The sequence below is a fragment of the Bombyx mori genome, chromosome 8, assembly GCF_030269925.1.
Source record: "Bombyx mori chromosome 8, ASM3026992v2".
In the NCBI taxonomy this organism is placed as follows: domain Eukaryota; kingdom Metazoa; phylum Arthropoda; class Insecta; order Lepidoptera; family Bombycidae; genus Bombyx; species Bombyx mori.
Genome location: NC_085114.1, coordinates 5853035 through 5875511, shown reverse-complemented (window position 1 = coordinate 5875511; position 22477 = coordinate 5853035). Strand labels below are relative to the sequence as shown.

At 37.9% G+C, this 22477-nt stretch overlaps 1 protein-coding gene across 5 annotated transcripts; it reads left to right on the top strand.

Moving 5' to 3' along the window:
• The first annotated feature begins 149 nt into the window (after positions 1–149).
• Positions 150–21923, top strand: LOC101736396 (alpha-amylase 4N). 5 transcript variants are annotated; one of them, XM_021346658.3, is made up of 12 exons: positions 150–203; positions 465–589; positions 3341–3526; positions 4991–5148; positions 6587–6758; positions 9973–10088; positions 10989–11178; positions 14241–14414; positions 14894–15025; positions 15853–16053; positions 20420–20581; positions 21806–21923. In XM_021346658.3, exons 3-12 carry the CDS (start codon positions 3344–3346, stop codon positions 21833–21835), a joined length of 1518 nt encoding a protein of 505 aa, XP_021202333.1. In that variant the 5' UTR covers positions 150–203; positions 465–589; positions 3341–3343; the 3' UTR covers positions 21836–21923. The 5 variants fall into 5 exon arrangements, with proteins under 5 accessions (XP_021202333.1, XP_004924134.1, XP_037868439.1 ...); XM_004924077.4 differs by having other exon boundaries at positions 465–672; XM_038012511.2 differs by lacking the exons at positions 150–203; positions 465–589 and adding an exon at positions 2714–2851.
• The last annotated feature ends 554 nt before the right edge of the window (positions 21924–22477 follow it).

The following is a 22477-nucleotide window of genomic DNA, read 5'->3' as shown; positions in this document are numbered from 1 at the left end:
AAGGTGGGCTGTGAGCTCGTCCACCCATCTAAGCAAAAAAAAAATATATCTTTAACGATTTCTGCATAGTGTCTTATTATTGTCGTAATGCGATATTGTGGAGTAATTGAATTACGCGGTCTTGTAAATAAGATTAAATCGTCTGTAATGATTGTCGTCTGTCACATCTCTCAACTTGGCCACGTCTCAGTGTTTAATGTAACGTTACATATCGACGCTTGAAAGGCAAACGTGACTAAGCGACAATAACTGCTTTGTACAAAAATGATAGGCAATGACCATATTCGATGCGCAAAAAAATATATATTTCTAGGTCTATTAAAATCATTTCAATCCTACAGCTACTAGGTAGATTCTACTACAGCTGGATTCGACAAAATAAATTTTGTTTTCAGGTATTTCAACTTTAAATTAGTCTAGTGTAAAGTTCACGCATTGTCGCTTAGTCACGTTTGCCTTTCAAGCGTCGATATTTACGCATTACGCAGCTTATTAATGCGAGAACGTGTATTTTATTCGTGTTGTTTATGTTAATATACCAAGGCGATAGTATATTGTTTTGCGAAACGTTTGGATTCTTAAGAAATCAGTAAGTTAGAAACTACTAAAGTGTTTTAATGAAAATACAATAACGAATTATAAATGTGTATCAAGTAAAAGTGAACATTTTGGGTAAGTACGAAAATATAGATTAAATTATTAGGATGGATTTCACAATTGGTATACAAAAACAACAATGATATCAATGCGTTCATTATCGATTTGATAAAGAGAAGTTACTAGGTGACAACGGTATAATTAAATCGTAACATGGAATATTTTTTTTTGTTATATAAATGGATGGACGATTTCACAGCCCACCTGGTGTTAAGTGATTACCGAAGCTCACAGACAACAACATGAATGCCGTCACCCACCATGAGACATGAGATCTGAGTCTCAGTTCTAATCGAAAGGCATTACCGATTCACGAGATACATAGGCAGGGTGGTCGTATCGAACCGTGCGGACTCATAACACACCCTGACGCCATTAATCATGCCAATTCAAATTTTCGCGGGTTTGATTTATATTACACGATACTATTCCCTCACCGTGGAAGTCGATCGTGAAACTTGAGTTTCATTTTTTATTTATTGCTTATGTGGGTGGACGAGCTCACAGCCCACCTGGTGTTAAATGGTTACCGGAGCCCATAGACATCCACATCGTAAATGCGCCACCCACCTTGAGATATAAGTTCTAAGGTCACAGTATAGTTACAACGGCTGCCCCCCCTTCAAACCGAAACGCATTACTGCTTCACGGCAGAAATAGGCAGGGCGGTGGTACCGACCCGCGCGGACTCACAAGAGGTCCTACCACCCGTAATTATGCAAATTATAATTTTGCGGGTTTCATTTCTATACGATGTTATTCCTTCACCGTGAAAATCAATCGTGAGCATTTGTTGAGTACGTATTTCATTACAAAAATTGGTACCCGCCTGAGATTCGAACACCGGTGGATCGCTCAACACGAATGCACCGGACGTCTTATCCATTAACCCACGACGACTTCAGACCACACCGCATATTTCTGCCGTGAAGCAGTAATACGTTTCGGTTTGAAAGGTGGGGCAGCGGTTGTAACTATACTGAGACCTTAGAACTTATATCTCAAGGTGGGTGGCGCATTTACGTTGTCGTTGTCTATGGGCTCCAGTAACCACTTAACACCAGGTGGCCTGTGAGCTCGTCCACTCATCTACGCAATAATAAAAACAATACTTGTCGCTAATAGCCTTTTTCATTTTCAGTCTATGATAATTAACAAACTTAATTAATACTGCCTTTACGACTTAACGAGAGATTAAGCCGTAAAGACAGGTAATTTCCGACGCTTTGTATATCGTTTTCTTGCCTACGAACAACTAAGGTGTTAAATATTGTGCCAACAATATAGGATTTGACAATACACAAAACTAATTAATTCTACGTATTACTTACTTAACTACTAGAGGTCCCGCAGTAGTCGAAATTCGACTATAATTAATTGGAATTGTACGTTTGTACACTATTACGATTGCATTTTCTACTTCTATAATCACAAATTTCGCCAAGTCTACACTATAAAAAATATTAACAAAGGCAAACAATATTTAATCTCAATTTGACAACAGACGTCAAGAACAAAAGTTTGACAATAAATAGTATGCATGCGTGTGTGCGTCAAATACATGGTATGTAGTGTGTGTAATGTTTTCTTTATTAATTTAATGTATCTTTTATGCATTATTTAAAAAAAATATTGGCATTGTGCACTTCTTCTCTATATTCTCTATAAGTGTGGAAAATTTCATACTTTTCCGTCCGCGCAATTTTCGTAAAAAGGGATAAAAAGTTTTTGCTTCACGTACTAATATATAGACTAGAGGTCCCGCAGTAGTCGAAATTCGACTATATTTAATTGGAATTGTAAGTTTGTACACTATTATCATTGTATTTTATACTTCTATAATCACAAATTTAGCCAAGACTACACTATAAAAAATATTAACAAAGACAAACAAAGATACAAAGTTTTTGCTTCACGTATTAATATATAGATACCTATACGTGAAGTCAATTAAATTAAAAATAACCAAATTTATTGAGAATGATAGTTGACGCTTATTTAATTCTTGAAATCTTATCGTAAAGATAAAAACTGAACTGTCAGACCTCAGTATAATGCTAGTTTTCTCTGTGTAAAACGAAACGCAAGTGCCAAGAAATAATATTTATAATAATGAGACGGTAGTTAGATAAATTAGTATAAGTACATAAAGGCGGACTTTTACCTTAACCCTACATCATATTGCACTGGATAAGTACGTAAGCGGTATCAAAGTATCGTATGTATTTCATTTTGTTTTAAAATTACTTAAATTGACAGACTTTTGTACACTTCTGAAGTACTGAAAGAATATTGGTGCAATTTTTTCCTAAGTTATAGGGTGAGGATCCGGTGATTTTCTCCTGTAAAAAGTTCATGTTGCGTCTTGTCTGTCAGACAATGCTTTGAAAACTTTCATCAGCTTTATTTTTTTATCTGACTGAATATTTGAACTCAATATTCACTATATTTAAGACTTCGGATTAACTTGAAAATTTTCACACTTATTAACGACCTGTGACAATAGAATAATGTTATTATTTTGAAGTAATCCCCCTGACCGACAATTATTGTAAACGGAAAAGCCTTACCAGTTGTCTTATAAATACGATTAACTTATTCTATCAATAATATCAAAAACATTTACAACAAAATAGATATTTTATATTTCTTAGCTATAAGTATTTCTTTTGTCGTTTTTTAGGAAATGCCTCAGTTGCGATTGCTTCTCGTGTGTTTAATCTTGGGTTTCGTGCTATGCAATCATCATAAAAGGACGAACCAAGATCTCAACCGGTCGACAATTGTGCATCTCTTCGAATGGAAATGGAAGGATATTGCTGATGAATGCGAGAGATTCCTTGCGCCGAAAGGCTTCGGTGGAGTTCAAGTAAGCACTGGTAGTTTCGACTTATTATTTTTATTTAACACTAGCGATCCGCCCTCGCTTCGCTTCGGAAACATTAAATTTTATTATTAATAGCTGAGTCTCGCGATGTTACCCGTGGTTATTGTCGTACCGCGAGTGACGCCGCGGGGCGAAGCTAATCTAAAAAAGTAGCCTACGTTACTCCTTGTATCATCAGCTACCTATCAGTGAAAGTCTCGTCAAAATCGTTCCAGCCGTGCCAGAGATTAGCCGGAACAAACAGACAGACAGACAGATAGATAGACAGACAGACAGACAGATAGACAGATAGACAAAAATTGTAAAAAATGTTATTTTGGTGTATGTACCTGTCGCCGCAACGATTTTTATAAACTCCATTTTAAGTTTATTCGTTATAAAATCATTAAAGCTCATTACGCAATGGTAAGTGAACTGTGGAAGTTCTTGACCTCCGTTATTGCAGGACATACAGAAGCGATGCAGAGCACGCATCGCGCATCAGTATGGCCGTGTCGCCGCAACGATTTTTAGAAACTTTATTTTAAGTTTATTCATTATAAAATTATTGTTTAAATTATTTAATGACGATTTGTTGATTTGTGAACAATGTCGCAATGTCAATGTCGTTAATAATTAGGCGTTGTATTACTACGAGGCCGAATTCCTTTAACTACTTCCATTTTGTTAAAATGGTGGTAGTCACATTTATTGTGATTGGTCAATTCTAAGACATGAATTACTTTCGCTGATAGATTATTTTAGTGCTAATATTTTAAAATCAATTGTAATAAAATCAAATCAATTTAACAAAGTAAAACTGCATCGATTACCTTAATAATTATTTTGTAAAAATATTGTGGGTAACACTAAATGTTATGATGTTGAACAAATGGTATAAAAAGCGAGTGACCTGCGTCACACCGGCACTTTTGCTCCAGCTCTCGGAAAGGAAACATTGTGAGTACAATCTATGTCGGTTTGCATTTAAAATTGTTTAACTAGGTAATTCTTGTGAGTTCATAATTAAAAGTTGTGAAATAATTATGACTTACTTCTCATTAGTAAAATTCATTTGCATACCTTCCTTCCAAGCCACGATTTAGTGGTTTGTATTTCATGTAAATTACATACATTGAAATCACGTCTTCCCTTTTATTTACACCCATAACCTCATTTTATTCGACATACCATATGTAGTAAAAAGCGGCTATTTCAATATTACAAACAGACACTCCAATTTTATTTATATGTATAGATTTGATGTACAACACATTGTTATTTGAGAGTTCGCAGTCCAGAGATAGAGGTCCTTTTTAGCCGAGTCTGGAAGACACTTAAGTCACTCGCACGGTTTGCGAACATAAGAGAATCAAACAAGTCATTGAAAACGACGGACGTCAGCTTCTGTTTTACAAAATGAACCATCGGTTTCGCTTTATATTTGGGAATGGAATATATTCACAGGTATCTCCACCCTCGGAGAATGTTATCATTCGTTTATCAGACGGTACACGACCTTGGTATGAACGTTACCAAGTAATGTCCTACAAGTTGATCACCAGATCAGGAAATCAAGATGAATTTTTGAACATGACCCGAAGATGTAATGATGTTGGGATAAGGTAAATACAGACAAATCATGTCGGCGTTTAGTTATTCATTCTGATGCATTTTTATACCGGAATGCGCTTTTTTTTTTGCTTTGTCGGGTGGACGAGCTCACAGCACACCTGGTGTTGAGTGGTTACTGGAGCCCATAGACATCTACAACGTAAATTCGCCACCGACCTAACCAAGGTCCTACCACCAGTAAGCTTACAAATGATTGCAATGAAGGAGCTATCTGTGCATTTGTGAACAATAAAAGTCTGCCTAATCTGTCACATGGTCTGTCATATATTGTGAACAGTAAGTACTAGTGTCCTCCCTTTTTCTACCAATTAATTCTGTCAATTACCGTTAACGATCAGCATTGATGATTACACCAATTATCCTTCATCATGAAGTATCGAGGCTTACGGCAGCATGGTCTTCTAATATTTCTGAGTACTTTATGCTTAACAATGCAAAAATAAGCTACGTAAATGGAATTATTATTATGTTGTATGTTTTATCTTGCGAAAACAATTAGATCGAGCTGAATAAATCGATAATCAAACGATCAGCGATTAAAAGTGGAAAATTGCAACAACATTCGCCATATAATATTAAACAATTAAATTATAATTAGTCTTAAAGACAATATGTCGGTAAGAGGTTTTTAGTGAACAACCGTTTTTACCAGCTGATATTAAGTGGTTACTGGAGCCCATAGACATCAACGACGTAAGTTCATGTAAGACATCAGTTCTAAAACCTCAGCTTTTACAGTACAACGGCTGCCCCACCCTTCTAACGGAAACGCAATTACTGCTTCACGACAGAAATAGGCAGGGTGGTGGTACCTACCCGCGCAGACTCAAAAGAGGCCCTACCACCAGTAATTACGCAAATTAAAATAGGTTTGATTTTTATTACACGATGTTATTCCTTCACCGTGGAAGTCAATCGAGAACATGTGTTGAGTACGTATTTCTGTTCAGCCTGCCGGGTTGGAATGCGATACACCTCCGACCGTGTTACTCGTCCATAGTACGTTCGGCGACGACAACGACAACTGAACGCGGACCGCAGCCGCGTGTTGTGTATCCCTCACATAACATTAGCATTAGCATTACTATAAAACAATGAACATTTTGCTAAATCTAGAACGCGATATCATAGCATTGGAGAAATACCAATTTGCAAAATAGAAGAGACATAATTCGTGTCATAATATTGCTAATCAATTAATCTTTGGGTTCTTGTTACTTATTCTTTTTCAACATTTGTGATACATACACAATAATTACTAAAATAAGGGCCAAAGCTTCAATCATGTATTTAGTTAAGTGACAACATTTATTCCCTTATTAGCGCACGTATAGAATTATCCGAACTATCTTAACAGTTAATAAAAACTTTAAGAATCGCATTTGAGATTTTGAATGAGAACTTTTCGGAAAATTTCTGATGTTACAGAATTTACGCTGACGTGGTAATTAATCATATGACGAGTGACAATAGGGAATCTGTTGGTACAGGGGGTAGTACAGCCAACTATAAAGAGTACAGCTACCCCGCTGTGCCGTACACGAGAGACCACTTCCATCATCCGTCCTGCTCTATTAATAATTATAATGATGCTGCACAGGTACGTAACTATTGGACGAATATTAAACTCATAAAATATAATATACCTCAATCATATAATAGCAATCATATAAAAATGACAGATTCCAAATTCAAATGTAATATTTTGTTTATTTTTAATTGTAACAGTATTTATGGCCAGACTAAGTACATATATATAGGATTGGTAAGAACGGAACGTATGACAGAGTGTGAAACGAAGCGTTAAGATGTGAGTGAGAGAAAACGGAAAGAAAAGGAGAAGAGAATGACAGACAGAATGACAGAGAATTGGAAGACGGCGAGGACGGCTGAAAATTGACCAAGACGTATTATGTATAAGCATTAATTATTAATTATTATTATAATAGAAGATTTTGGTAGAGTGGAAGTTTTATTTTATGCTCTGCGATCCCTATTCTACATATATGGGGTTTTAAATTCGGACTGGGCCAGTGAAACAGTTGATAACTTCACACAAACTTGATTTTTATTACGTCTTTCTTAATTTATGTTTTTTTTTTGATGGCTTAGATGGTTGGACGAGCTCACAGCCCACCTGGTGTTGAATGGTTACTGGAGCCCATAGACATCTACAACGTAAATGCGCCACCCACCTTGAGATATAAGTTCTAAGGTCTCAGTATAGTTACAATGGCCTCTCCACCCTTCAAACCGAAACGCATTACTGCGTCACGGCAGAAATAGGCAGGGCGGTAGTACCTAACCGTGCGGACTCACAAGAGGAAAACTTTAAATAATTTTAAGTCATATACTTTAATGCATTGAATCTACTATAAATTCAATAATAACAAAATACACATATTTTTCAAACCCACAGATTTTCAAAATAGATACAAGGTGTCTCAAAAGAAATGACATATTTAAAACTATAATTTAAAAAAAAGTAAGGAATTAAAAAAGTTAAAGTAAGGAGTAAAAATGTGTATTACTTATTAAAATACATTGCTTGGGAATTTATTTTTTAAAAATGACATCGTCCAAATGTAAGCCGTTGCGTTTGCGGCATTCGTTTAATCGAGCACTAAAATTGCCTATGACGGCTCGGCAGGTGCTGCGCTTTTGTGACGGATATTTTATTCTAATTATGCCAGGGAAGTCGTTTTGTTGGCGTAATCTTTGGATTGACATAACCCCACAGGAAAAAGTGCATATGTGTAAAATCGGGACTGCGTGGAAGCCAACTTATGTCACCTCTCCTGGAGATCAATTTGCCAGGAAAAAATTTTACTCTGACCAGTACTCTGAGGCTTTAATTCTTGCACCACTAAATTTTGTACGGGTGCAGTTTTAAATATTTATGCAAAATGCGGCATAACGACGATATGTGCACGTTTAAGGCCACAGCACGCTTCCGAATTGAAAGGTTCGGATCGTCCCGAATAGACTGGGCGACACTGTCTACGTTTTCGACCGTTCTCAAAGATCTTGGACGCCCGGATTTTGTTTTTCCAGTGTTAAACCGGTCTCTTTAAACTTCTCGTCGAGTCGAGTGGTTGGCGCATCATTCAAGTGACGAATATGTCGAATGCTGCAGAATTTTCTACGAGCTTAGTCGCCGAATTACCGTTTTATAAAACTCGCGTACGCACAACGCACGGTCCGCTCCAGAGTAACGCTCCATTGCGACAAAATTCCTAAGAGCCAGGCTACCGATTGAGACCCCCCCGCGCCCCTCAGGATAATTGGGTTCACGCAATAACCAAGACAAATGTGAACTTTCTTTTCAGATACCCTGTATAAACTAGTGTGTTCAATACTCGGTGACCATTGGGAATTTTCTTTTCTTTTTTTTTTGAAACTACAATTTGAATTTTGCGGAGGCAGATTTGAAAAAATAAAACAATATTACGGCTTACAACAAGATTGTCAACTACATAATAAATTTACAGAACGAAGCTCACTCTGTAATAATAATTGTAGTATTAGGGATACCCAACAAATGTATAGATAAAGAAAATAAATGAGAAAGTTTCAGATGGATATAATAAAAATTATCATTAGTGGAAACAAATCAAGCACGGTCATCGGGCCCCAATTTAGGATTCCCTGTGTTTTGGGTACCAGAGACTGACAAAGCCCACTGACTTTCTCGCCGGATCTTCTCAGTGAGCCGCGTTTCCGATCCGGTGGTAGATTCTGCGAAGCACTGCTCTTGCTAGAGCCAGTGTTCGCAACACGCTAGGGTAACACTGATATAGCCTCTCAAGGCTATCAGCATAGGTAGGAAAAAAAAAAGACTGACTAACATATTAACATATTTATATACGTTTAAATATAAACATACATAATATATAGATAATAAACAATAGACAAAGAGCAAACAAACCTGTTTATCACACAATCTTTGTCGGATGTGGGAATCGAACCCACGAACTTCAGCGCAACAATCGGGGCGCTACCTACTTCACCATCGAGTGTCAGTGGATATAACACAATATATTTAGATTAAATTGTTTCGTTTTAATCGTTTGAATGTATGGATTAAAGTTTCCATTCGGCTATCAGTACTTATCGGAAATACGCCCGTATTTTTTTATGATATTATAAAAATTGGATCATTGCCCACCTAGTGTAATTGGTTATCGGATATTGACTTTAATATCAGAATCTCCATGCCTTCGCCTCTGGCGAGGTCGAGTCGTAAATTTATTGGAATAATGCTAACTTTTGTTGATTTTAATTTATTACAGGATCTTATTTGTTTATGTCGAATCCACTTGGAAGGTCCGTATATTATTATTATAAAAAAAAAACCTTTATTGGATTCCGGCTTCTCAAAAAGGAAAGCTGTATTTAAAAAAATATAACTGTCCCAAATTTCGTGATGGGTATACCGGATCTTGCAAAATATCTAATAATTCAAGTGTGGGAATTGATTACGTGCCTTGTATTGTACGAATTTAAGTGGATTTCAAATTTTTTTATTACCTTTTATAGCTTGACTAGAGGTGATATGAAGAGCTTTCATAGGGGAAGGGTTGAAAAGAGAGTTTTTTCCATATCATCGTGAATGGTTTTATCGAAATCTTCAAATCAGTACAAAAATATGTTCGAACAAATGTCAAAAGCAATCGAAAGTAATGAAATCGTTTTTGGGGACTTAGCGATCCACGCCTGAAATATCCCGTAGAACTTATAGGTTATATTGTATTTCTTGTTAGACGTACTTTCGAACACTACAAAGTTACTAAACAAATTGCTTGAATCCACAGGTAAGGGCCTGCGATTTGGTTGGATTGAAGGACTTGAATCACAACTTGCCGTATGTTCGTGACAAAATCGTTGAATACCTAAACAAGCTTATTGCATTAGGAGTTGCCGGATTCAGGTAACGACATTTGTTTTAGGAAACTTTTCGAACTTGTTCTTTTTGTATGTTTTACTAGTGGTAGGACCTCTTGCGAGTCTCCGCGGGTAGTCACCACCACCCTGCCTATTTCTGTCCTGAAACAGTAATGCGTTTCGGTTTGAAGGGCGGGGCAGCCATTGTAACCATACTGAGACCTTAGAACTTATATCTCAAGGTGGGTGGCGCATTTACGTCGTAGATGTCTATGGGCTCCAGTAACCACTTAACACCAGGTGGGATGTGAGCTGTCCAACCATTTTTTCCTAATCGCTGGTAGCTTAAGGGGCTATTCCAGCTACCCGCGGATAGGTTAACTCTAGGGATAAATCTGAGACGATTGCTAAAACTAGCCATTAGCGGAATCTTTCACTGAATCTGCCACCTGATCGGAATCACGACCCACTGAGAAGATTCGGCGAGAACTCAGTGGGCTGTGTCTATGGGCCAAGTTGGACGTCGAATTTAAACCTTGCTCACCGAATACAATTGATGTATTAGATAGTGACTGTCTCTACAATTCAAATCGGAATGCTTGATGCAAAAATAGCCAGGACGGTAGTACCTACACGTGTAGGGTTACGGATGTACTTAATTTCTTCATCGTGGGGGTCATTCGTGAACACGTATTAAGCCCATTTTATATTATGTAATAAATAATACACTCATCTTTATTTGATATTTTTCTTCTTAAATGACAAGAAATAACGTGTGCATGACAATTCAGCAAATACAAGATTGACGTCAGAGCGGAGACCATATTTTTTCCTGTTTTTGAAAGAAAAAGAATAGAAAGAAAAACGTTGAATCCAGATTAAAATACTACACTCCACACGAGTTAGTTTTAAAAAAATAGCTAATCAATAGCATTTTAATGTTTAGAGTGGATGCAGCAAAACATATGTGGCCACACGACCTCAAAGAGATGTACAATAGACTTAATAATCTCAATGTAGATTTTGGCTTCCTACCTAATACAAAACCGTACATTTACCAAGAAGTAATTTATAGAGGGAATGAGCCTATCCAACATACTGAATACACACCCTTTGGTGACGTCACAGAATTTCGGGTGAGTACATGTTTTTGTAAATTTGATTTTATTTATTATATTTTGTCTCAATATTGATAACGTTACGAATTTTGCATAATATTAAAATTCATTAACTAAATGGCTTATTCTTGTCACTATAATATTATTAGGTAATGCAGTATATTCAGCATTTTGGTGCAGTAGTACTTTAGAAATTACGTTATTCATTAATAATACGTTCCCTTACGTTAATCTTTCATTTGTTACCTGTTCTAAAATATTCACGAACTCTGCCGGTTAACGAGTAAGTAACGTTATTTCGCACGATCCTAATTTTCATCTCAAACAGACCTAAATCCTTTCAGAGCACCAACAAAACATTTCACGGGCAAACAAAATTTTCCAAGCAACCCTTTCTGTACAGGAAGCGAGCTATAGGCCACAAAGATCCCTTTCATGACTTCACAAGTATATTGTGGATTAACCAACAAATTATTTTAGGTTATCTCAAGACATGGATGTAATAATGTAATTTTATTTTCTATCGCTGAGTCTTGAACCGTTTTCGATTGTCAGTCGACGTTAATAAATAATTCGTTTTAGTAGCTAAGAATGACAAACGATTCATCTCTGAAAATGAAGCAGGTATTGAGCTGTAGACGTTACGATACAGTACAAAAGTGTTTAGTGTTATTAAACAACCGGTCACCGTCCGCGCCGAACCCGTCGCTTGCGACGAGGAGCTCGACGAGTAAATTAACCCATAAACACAGCCCACTGAGTTTCTCGCCGGATCTTCTCAGTGGGTCACGTTTCCGATCCGGTGGTAGATTTTGCGAAGCATTGCCCGCTAAGGCCAGTGTTAGCAACGCTCCGGTTTGAGCCCGTGAGCTCAACTACACGTCAAGGAGAAGCTGAAATAGCCTCTCAAGGCTATCAGCACAGGTAGGAAAAAATACATGTTAAACAAATTCGTTTTTAAACCTTTAGTGTCCAAGGTAATTTAACTTGTTGTTTGATCGATATGATTTAACTTGTTGTTGTTAACGATGCAATGGAGTGAAAAACGATGACAAATGATTTAGCGCAGCCAGTCGGAAATATAGGCCTTCTCAATGATATGGTACTATTTCTTTTAAAAAATAATAATTGTAAAGTAGAACAGGAGTAGAAACCAGAATATGTCTGATTTAGTATGTAATAAAATATTAGGCAAATGACTAGTGCGGAACTGACGCCATGTCTTTCTATAAATTTTTCGATGATTATTTCACAAAAATGTGGCTGTATCTTACCAATGACGTATTGGATCTCGGTTTTGAGCGTAATAATTGTATCTGATTTATTCACGTAATCGTGAAATTTTACTACACCCCAGAGAAACTAGTGGTAGGACCTCTTTAGAGTCCGCGCGGGTGGGTAATACCACCCGGCCTATTTTTGCCGTGAAGCAGTAATGCGTTTCGGTTTGAAGGGTAGGGCAGCCGTTGTAACTATACTGAGACTTTAGAACTTATAACTCAAGGTGGGTGGCGCATTTACGTTGTAGATTCCTATGGGCTCCAGTAACCACTTAACACCAGGTGGGCTGTGAGCTCGTCCACTCATCTTAGCAATAAAAAAAAGAACTTTTTGTAGCCAGTTGACTTATGAATTTGTTAGATGATTTGGTCTGGAAATCTTTGCGGTACAGCAGTTGGCGCCGTCCTTCCATGGTCATTTTCTTGTATCGAATGCCGTTCAGTCAAAGCAATATCTGCCTTAGGTATGTCCAAAAAATGAGGTTCAATCACACCGCCTTACCAAAATTCGTAATAGAAAGCTGTTCGTTGTTAATTCATCTGCTTCTCGTGGATCTCATGAGGATTTTCTAGGCCCTAAATCCGACAGTAATAATTTTTATTTAGGAAACCATTTAGATCGACATGCGCCATATAACTCATTGAGCAAATTGCAGGGTTTTGCACGGTCCTTTGGTTTAAAATCTTGTATTTCTGGAGTAAGCTGGATCTTATTTGGGAGAATGTTTTTTCCTTGTCCTGTGCGCAAAAAAACCGTACGGGCCATCTGATAGTGGTCCCCATTTCTCATGAGCATCCCGGAAGGTAGGAGCAACCATTACGTGGCGGAGGGATTTCGTCAATATTCGCTATAGTGCTTAGTAGAATTTGAAGTTCGGGAATCCATAGTTGAGAGAATATTCTATAAAGGTGCATGATATGTTCATGTTTAATTTTTTTCATATTTTTTTTCTACATTCTGGTATGGATCACCGTAAGTAATGTAAGATCCATATTTCAGAGACGTGACGCAGCGCTAGCTAAAAGGCGGTTGTTACAATACGTCTTCATAATATTTAGCTTTTATTATGAGGAATACGAATTACGAACCAGTCTTATAATTTAATTTAAGTGAGAGAGTACAGTTTTTATTCGCACAAAGTGTTTTAATTTTATCTAATTGACGACGAAAAGATCAAGCGTTCTTTGCGTTAAATGTGGTTAATGAAATGTACACTGCCGGCCAAAAGTTTGAGACCACTTGTAATAAACTCGAAATATTTCAAAAGTACTTAAGATAAAAGAGGAATTTGCGCAGCTAAATATAATATTTATTATTATTAAGAAATGTCTAAAAAGTCATCCTTTTGTTTATTTTTAAGTTATCATACTATAAACGTGTATTGTATGTAAAACATAGCCATTAGAAGTAGTAATAAAGTATGGGCAATATTGAAACTTTTCGAAATTATTTTATCGAGTATAGACGCGGACTTAACTACCCTTTGAAAAATGGCGATGGTGTACTTGTAAGACATTATTTGCCTATCAGTGCCTATATTCGAGTTATAAGCTAGAGCTTTCGTTTAAGTCATATCTCTGTATGAAAGACTTTGAGGCAGCGTGATAGCCTAAGCTGCGTGCGGTTCTATTGACCGAGGTTAGCCTTGGCTTTTACAAAAATTAACCCCCATTCTGATAATAAACAAATTATTTGCATACTTGATATCTTTCTTACATTGTTGACTTCAAAAAGACAAATTTGAGATTTACAAATAAAATTGTCATTGATCAGCATTTTTAAGCCTTTTCTTTTCTCAGGTCGGATACGAGTTAAAACCAGTTTTTGAGGGTAAAAATCCATTGAAATGGTTGAAGTCCTGGGGCGAGAATTGGAACTTATCACCCAGTGACCGCGTTGTTGTATTCATTGACAATCACGACACGCAGAGGTCGAATGAAGTTTTGACGTACAAAAATGCCAAGTCTTATAAGGTATTTTTAAAGTTAATTATTGTATTGTAAGAGGGTAATCCCATAAGAAATAATACATTTATTTGTTTAAATCCTGGATTGAGTACTCTTCTATTGTATTTTTTCCACTTTGAAAACACGGAGCAGCGATGTCCACTGTAATAATTATTACATGTGGAAAATAATTCAGCTATTACTCCATTATTGCAGATTCAGTAGATCCTACTATCTAATTACGTATATATATTAATAATGAAATGCCAAACCTGCTTAAGAATATTAATATAGATTCGATTTCAATCATTGAACTCGAGATGAACTGACTGTAATAATAATTCAAATTAGTTTAGTACTTGGTCGACAGAGTTTATAATGTGGATATTCGCTAGGGATAATTGAAATAATTAAATAAATTAGCGAGTAGATATAAATGAAATGCTCCAACGAAAATTTTGTGTGTGTGTGTGTGTGTGATTAATAAAAACTAAAACATATTCCAGGCAGCTATAGCGTTTACACTGGCACACCCATATGGCGAACCTCGCGTGATGAGCGGTTATTTCTTCGACAGAACCGACCAAGGTCCACCAAGCGACGGTAACGAGGAAATTTTATCTCCAATCATAAATGATGTAAGTACGAAATGAAATTTAAATTATAAAATATTTGGGATTTTGTTGATCGTTAAAGGTATCAATGATTGTGTGATTTAAATTTTTATGAACCTATTTTACGATAAAGCGGTGCGTGCCACTGTATGTCGGGCATTGATGATGTCACCAGTTGTATAATAGAATGAAAAGTGCCATAAGAAGAGTCACCAGAATCACAGACAAGCAGTCTGAATGAGGCTATAAAATGAACATAACAAACTCAAAGACATAATGGAGAACAACTTTTAAAAAACCAGTTTGGCAAAATTTAACTTGTGGACTGGTAACTTTTTTTATTTTATTGTTTAGATAGGTGGACGAGCTCACAGCCCACCTGGTGTTAAGTGGTTACTGGAGCCCATAGACATCTACAACGTAAATGCGCCACCCACCTTGAGACATAAGCTCTAAGGTCTCAGATATAGTTACAACGGCTGCCCCACCCTTCAAACTGAAACGCATTACTGCTTCACGGCAGAAACAGGCAGGGCGGTGGTACCTACCCGCGCGGACTCTCAAGAGGGCCTACCATCAGTATAAAAATGGTAACTAAGTCTAGAAGCGTTTGTGGCCTAAAAAATACGTTGCCCGCTATATTACTCGCGATACGATTGTACTGAGACTCAAACTCATCAGGATTCTACCAATTTTTGTGAGCAAAAACTGATCACATGTTCACCAAAGACTTCCACGAGTCCTCCGACAACATCGGGAGATAAAATTCAAACCCTTAAATATATATTTTTTACTATAGCTGCCTTAATCTAAACCAGCAGATGGGTTATAGTAGTGCTATGCAATTTTAGGACGACACCTGCGGCAATGGCTGGGTTTGCGAGCATCGTTGGCGACAGATCTATCAAATGGTCGCATTTAGAAATGCCGTCCGAGATACTAGAGTTGAAAATTGGTGGGACAACGGTCTTAATCAGATAGCTTTCAGTCGAGGAAATAAAGGCTTTATCGCTATTAACGCCGAGGGTCGAGATTTGGATGTTATTTTACAGGTAATTTGCTTGCGGTACTTTTTTTTTTTTTTTTTAGAGCTAGTATTCTGAACTGGCATCGGTTGTACATAGTTGGAGATAGCTGAGTGGCCACGGCTACCTCTCGATGCGGCAACCTTTCCCCTTGATTTCCACTTCATTTTATTGACGTTACGAAAAATTTGACTGCCCGCGTACTACCACCACTCTGACGTGACGTAGGTACTAACACTCTGCCAATTTCGATGCGAAATATTCTAGCTGTCTAAGGAACAAGACATATGTTTTATGGTACACATCTTATGCTGAAAGCCAATGTGCATAACTCTATATGATCCAATAACCTATATGATCGAACCACGAGCTTCTTTGCTAATCAAATGTAACTAAAAAGGTGGTTGAATTTTATTATTTCTCTATATATGACTCTGTGGTCGGTCGAGTATAGACGTGTTATAGTGACTTTCGTATTTCTCAAAAAAAAAAAAAAAATTATAATAAGAAATGGCTTCGTTACGCATTGAAGAAACTGTTCGCGAGTTACACCAAATGGTCAGTGATTTGGTTACTAAAGTCGAGCGGTTAGAGCGTGTTATTTCTGAACAAAATACGATCATCAAAAATCAATGTGAGGTGCTGGCTATGACAACAAATACATCGGTTACTGTTGCCGATGACACAAGTACCCACAAAGATAGTGATATTTCTGTTCCTGCGTTAACAAATAAGCAGAAAGTACCGATTCGATTGGCTCGTACTCGGGCCGTGTCAGCAATCACAGCGATGGCATCTGGACGCAAGAAAGGGACAACGAGTGCGACAACAGTATTTCCTACGTCTGCCGCACATTCCGTTTGCACTTTGCATGACAAGCCACTGGATCAACCTTCATCGGATGCCCCTGTTACCCATCACAACGTCACTAAAGCGCAACTATCGGTTTCATCCGGGACAGCTGAGGTTCAATCTGGAACACTCAATGAAAAGTGGGTTGAGGTTAAGTCGCGTCGTTCCCGAGGTCCACCAGCTAATGTACTCAAAGGAACGGCCACGCCCGGAACTATGACCATCGAGGCTGCTGAGAGATGGAAGTATTTACACCTTTATTTTGTTAAGGAGGGAACTACCGATGACATCATTCGCGATCACCTTACGCAGATTTGTAAACAAGATGTATGTATAGTCGAGTCACTAAAACCTCGCGGTAAATACGCCTCTTTCAAAATAAGCGTTCCCGTTAAAATGGAGGGTTTGGTTATGTCTTCGGCAAATTGGCCAGAGGATATTTGCATTAAGCCATGGCGGCGGGGATTTCGTAAGCCCAGCGACATTTAAAAATACAAAAAATATTGGTAAACCGTTTTCAGTGTATATTTTATATCAAAATGTACGCGGTCTTAGATCTAAGTTAAGTTTATTTAAAAAATCACTTTTGAATACGAATGCACATTTGATAGCTGTTACCGAGACATTTCTTGTTAGTTCGGTATATGATGGAGAGCTGTTCCCTAGGGGATATACTGTCTATCGACAGGATCGTGCTAACGATGCAGGCGCGGGTGGCGTCTTGCTCGCTGTTCGCGACACTTTCTCCTCACGCCGTATTACTAATATTGATGGTCTCACGGCGGCGCAGGAGGTTTTATTTGTATTAATAACTTATAAAAATATTAAGTTTCTCTGTTGTGTAGTATACTTACCGCCTAATTATAATAATATGGAGTATATACATGTGTTACAAACCATCGAAAATGCTATTTGTAAACTTGCACCGGTGGAAGTAGTTGTTATTGGTGATTTCAATTTAAATTCTGTGTCTACCTATGTACGCGAGCAATTCGAATATTTCTTAAATTTTTGTAAATTAACGCAATTTAATACTATTCCAAATCATCATGGAGGTATCTTGGATTTCGTTTTGAGTGGACTACACAGAGAGCGTGTCTGTGTTGTGAGGGGAATCGGTGCTCTCGTGCCGGAGGACTGCTATCATCCTACGCTTGAAGTATCCGTGCGATGGCCTAGCAGGCGGAGCTGTGTCGGCGCCGGCATGCCCTCCCTCCCTCTATCATCCGATCCAGCCTACGTACTGGATCGCGGCTTCCAATGGAATTTTCGTAAAGCTGATATTAATGTACTATATGCATCTTTTGCTGAGATTGATTGGAGTGACATTGTTTCTGAGACGGATGTCAACATCGCTCTTAATACATTTTATAACAAATTATACTCTATAATCGACTACTGTGTGCCGACCAAACGTTGTATAGTAACAAATCAAACCAATAAATACCCAACTTGGTTTACTTCCGAAATAATACAAAACTTAAGATTCAAACATTTTAACCACAAAAGGTACAAAGCTGAGGGAAAAGAAGTAAATTTAGAATTGTTTAAATATTATAGGAGTAGAATAAAATATCTGATGGAGACAGCGTATAAAAAATATTTGTTGAGTATAGAGAGAGACATCGGTGATAATCCAAAAATATTTTGGAAGTTTATTAAAGATAAGAGACAAAGTAGGCATAATTGTAATAAATATTATGATTACTTGGGAAAACCTGTGGAAGGACAATACGCGGCAGATGCATTTGCAACTTACTTCAGTTCAGTTTTCTTAGCCGATGAACCCAAATTAGATCCAACTGAGGCCCAGCATAGTGCAGCAATAACATCACAGTTTTGTTCCAGTGCTCGAGTAGCTTTATTGACTGTAGATAATTCCGACCTGCGCTGTGCTGTGAAGCGCATTAAGCCGTTCTCCGCATCAGGTCCAGATCGTATCCCTTCCTTTTTGGCTAAGGATTGTATAAGTGTGCTTAGTGTACCACTACTACATATTTATAATCTCTCACTCCAAATGTCCACATATCCATCTACGTGGAAGCACACTAGAGTAACTCCGGTCTTCAAGGGTGGTGACCGCACAGATGTGAAAAACTATCGACCCATCGCAGTGTTATCAGTATTTGCAAAGATATTTGAGTCCATTATTAATAAACATGTTAGTGCGCAGATCCGGAACCAATTGACTGACAGTCAACATGGTTTTCGAGCTGGTAGATCTACGGCAACTAACCATATTAATTTCGTCAACTATGTTGCTGCTGAAATGGATGCAGGGAAACAAGTCGACGCTGTATACTTAGACTTTGAAAAAGCCTTCGACCGTGTCGATAATGACGTACTGTTGATGAAATTTGCTTCATTCGGATTTACCCCAAAACTCCTCAAATTATTTTCTTCTTATCTCTCTGATAGGTCTCAGCATGTTGAGTTAGCGGGTTTCAAATCTAAAACTTATTTTACAAGATCAGGGGTCAGTCAGGGTAGTACGCTTGGTCCCACTCAGTTTTTAATCATGATAAATGATCTATCTTCTATTCTCAGTGAGAGGACCAAGTGTCTTATGTTTGCGGACGATCTTAAGCTGTACGTTGGGGTCGGGTGTGATGCTGAGCACCATGCTTTGCAACGCGACATTACTCGGGTTGCAGAATGGGGAGAGCGTAACCGCTTGCATTTTAATACTAATAAATGCAAGGTCGTTGCTTACAGCCGGTCACGGTCGCCCGTGTTGTTTCCATACCATTTATCTGGAGTCATTTTGAATCATGTGGCAGTTATACGTGACCTGGGAGTTATTTTCGATTCCAAGCTAACGTTTAAAGATCACATACAAAATATATGTAAAAGGGGTAGTGGTCTGCTCGGGTTCATAATTCGTCAGACGCACGACTTTGTAGGCCATCGTGTGATTGTTATGCTATACGATGCCTATTTGCGAAGTAGTCTTGAATATAACGCACTCGTGTGGGATCCTCGCGAAGCAGTTCAAAAGCTAATGCTGGAAAAACTACATAAAAAATTTTGCAGGTTCCTATTCATGAAAATGTATGGATACTATCCGTTCTTGTATCCATCACTTTATGTGACTGGTATGGTCGGATTAGATACTCTTGAGCTCAGACGGAAGATGACTCTTATGGTGCATTATTATCAGCTATTGCATAACAAAATTGATAACTCCACTGCACTGGAATCAGTGTCGTTATATGTGCCTGATGGCTACATGCGCGGATGTATGTGTGGAGGGGTGCGTCGCCAGCGGCAGCTTCTTAGTACTATGCACGCGCGTACGCAGCACACCGCTAACTCCCCGACGCATCGTGCTGTCTCGTTACTCAATGGCTTGCTAGCCTATGCTCCGGAAATGGATATATTCCATGATGGTTTGCAGCGATTTATTGTTGTTGTTAGAAATTACTTAAGCTAATTATTAATACCTTACAAATGTTTTGGTTTATACTGTTAATTTGTAAGTAGACTAATTAAATAAATAAATAAATAAATAAATAAATAAATAAATTTCCTTGGTCTGCAGACTGGTCTTCCATCTGGTACTTATTGCGATGTTATAAGCGGGAAAATTCAAGGCCAAGAATGTTCCGGAAGAAAAATAACAGTTGGCAGTGATGGTCGTGCGCATATTTATGTATCCAAAGACGGGGAGGACATGCATCTTGCCACACATGTTGGGCCGGAGGTAATATCAACTAGAATCTTTTTTTTTTTTTTTTTTTTAGTTCGTCCTGTTTTGATGTTATGCTATTTTGTGTTTCCGTAGGATAGCTCACTCTAACCGGCGCCATCTAGGCGGGCTTCGGATAGCCTGCCGACCGAGAGGGCTGGTGGTCGTGGCGCCGATGACCGCCGGTCCGGCGTCCCGAGGGGGAGGGTGATGGGAGAGATGTGCTCCGCACTAAACGCTTCACTTTCCCCCCTCTGCCTCTTCATGAGTTCTGTCTCATGCGAGGTTTGGACGTTGGTTGTTGAGCGACAGGAGGTTTTAGTCAGTTCGACTCTGACATGCCCCGCCCTCCATCCCCAGTGGAGGGCGGAAGGCCGGCGATTTCCTCCTGACAAAAAAAAAAAAAATGCTATTTTGTGTGCTATTAATTTGGGCGTCGTTTAGGTTAGTCGAAATTTTATTATTGCAAAGTCTGCTCTAATATCCACAAGAGGGTGATAAAATAATCAATAATTGGGTCCAGCTTTTCGCCCATTTTGCTGCTAACTATACATTAGGTTGAAGGGTAGAAAAACCGACTGTTATAATTGAAACTTTGATCACATGTTTGAGGTGAGCGCCAGAATTCATTTTCATAGGTGTAGTCGTCTTCTTTAACTATTCTTAGTCAAGTAGAACTGGAAATGAAAAAAATATTAAAATGAAATATCAATATCACGAAGTGTTTTTTTTTAATTTATATTTTACTGCTTACATGGGTGGACGAGCTCACAGCTCACCTGGTGTTAAGTGGTTACTGGAGCCCATAGACATCCATAACGTAAATGCGCCACCCACCTTGAGATATAAGTTCTAAGGTCTCAAGTATAGTTGCAACGGCTGCCCCACCATTCAAACCGAAACGCATTACTGCTTTACGGCAGAAATAGGCAGGGTGGTGGTACCCACCCACGCGGACTCACAAGAGGTCCTACCACCAGTAATTACGCAAATTATAACTTTGCGGGTTTCATTTTTATTACACGATGTTATTCCTTCACCGTGGAAATCAATCGTGAACATTTGTTTAGTACATATTTCATTAGAAACATTGGTACCTGCCTGAGATTCGAACACCGGTGCATCGCTCAACACGAATGCACCGGACGGCTTATCCGTTAGGCCACGACAACTTCAAAAGTGTAATAATAGTGTGTGTGATTTAATCTGTTTTATTGACGTACTTAAATTTCAATACAGTCATTACTCCAGATCAAGCAGAAGATATGATAGCGGGTGCCTGTTTTTCATTTGGAACAAATTGAAGACGACTTTTCGAGCTTAAGATTGTTTAGTGAATAAATGATTAATTTGAAAATGAGTTTTAATTTAAATTATAGGTACAAAAAACAAATCTACAATTTAATGATTTAGTCTCAAATCAAAAGCATAGTGTCTGATTTGCTCATTGCAAAATCACTGTTGACGAATTCACGCGTGTTTTTTTTTTTATTGGGCTGTCAGCCATGTTGTATCTTTTATAAAGATCGATTATTTAAGGAAAAGAAATATAAAAAAAATGAAATAATTAGTGCGTAGACTAGAAAAAAGTAAAAAATAAATCTTATTTATCAGATAAGGTGGAAAATGCTCATAAGTTAAATTGAAACTTGCGTATTTTGGGCAGATCTCATGGGCAGATGAGCTCACAGCCTTTTTTTTAATAACCACTGCATAAGATAGATAGATAACTATTTTTGTACGGTACATTGGGGCGAGCACGAAGAAATATGAATAGCAAAATTAAAAATAACAAATTTAATAAAATCAATTAGTAGGATTATTTATAAGCAAGAAGTCAACATTCCAAAGCTGTGAAAAGCCATTTTTTTTTTAAAAACAGTTCCTTCAAATAACCGCTTTCAAAACACA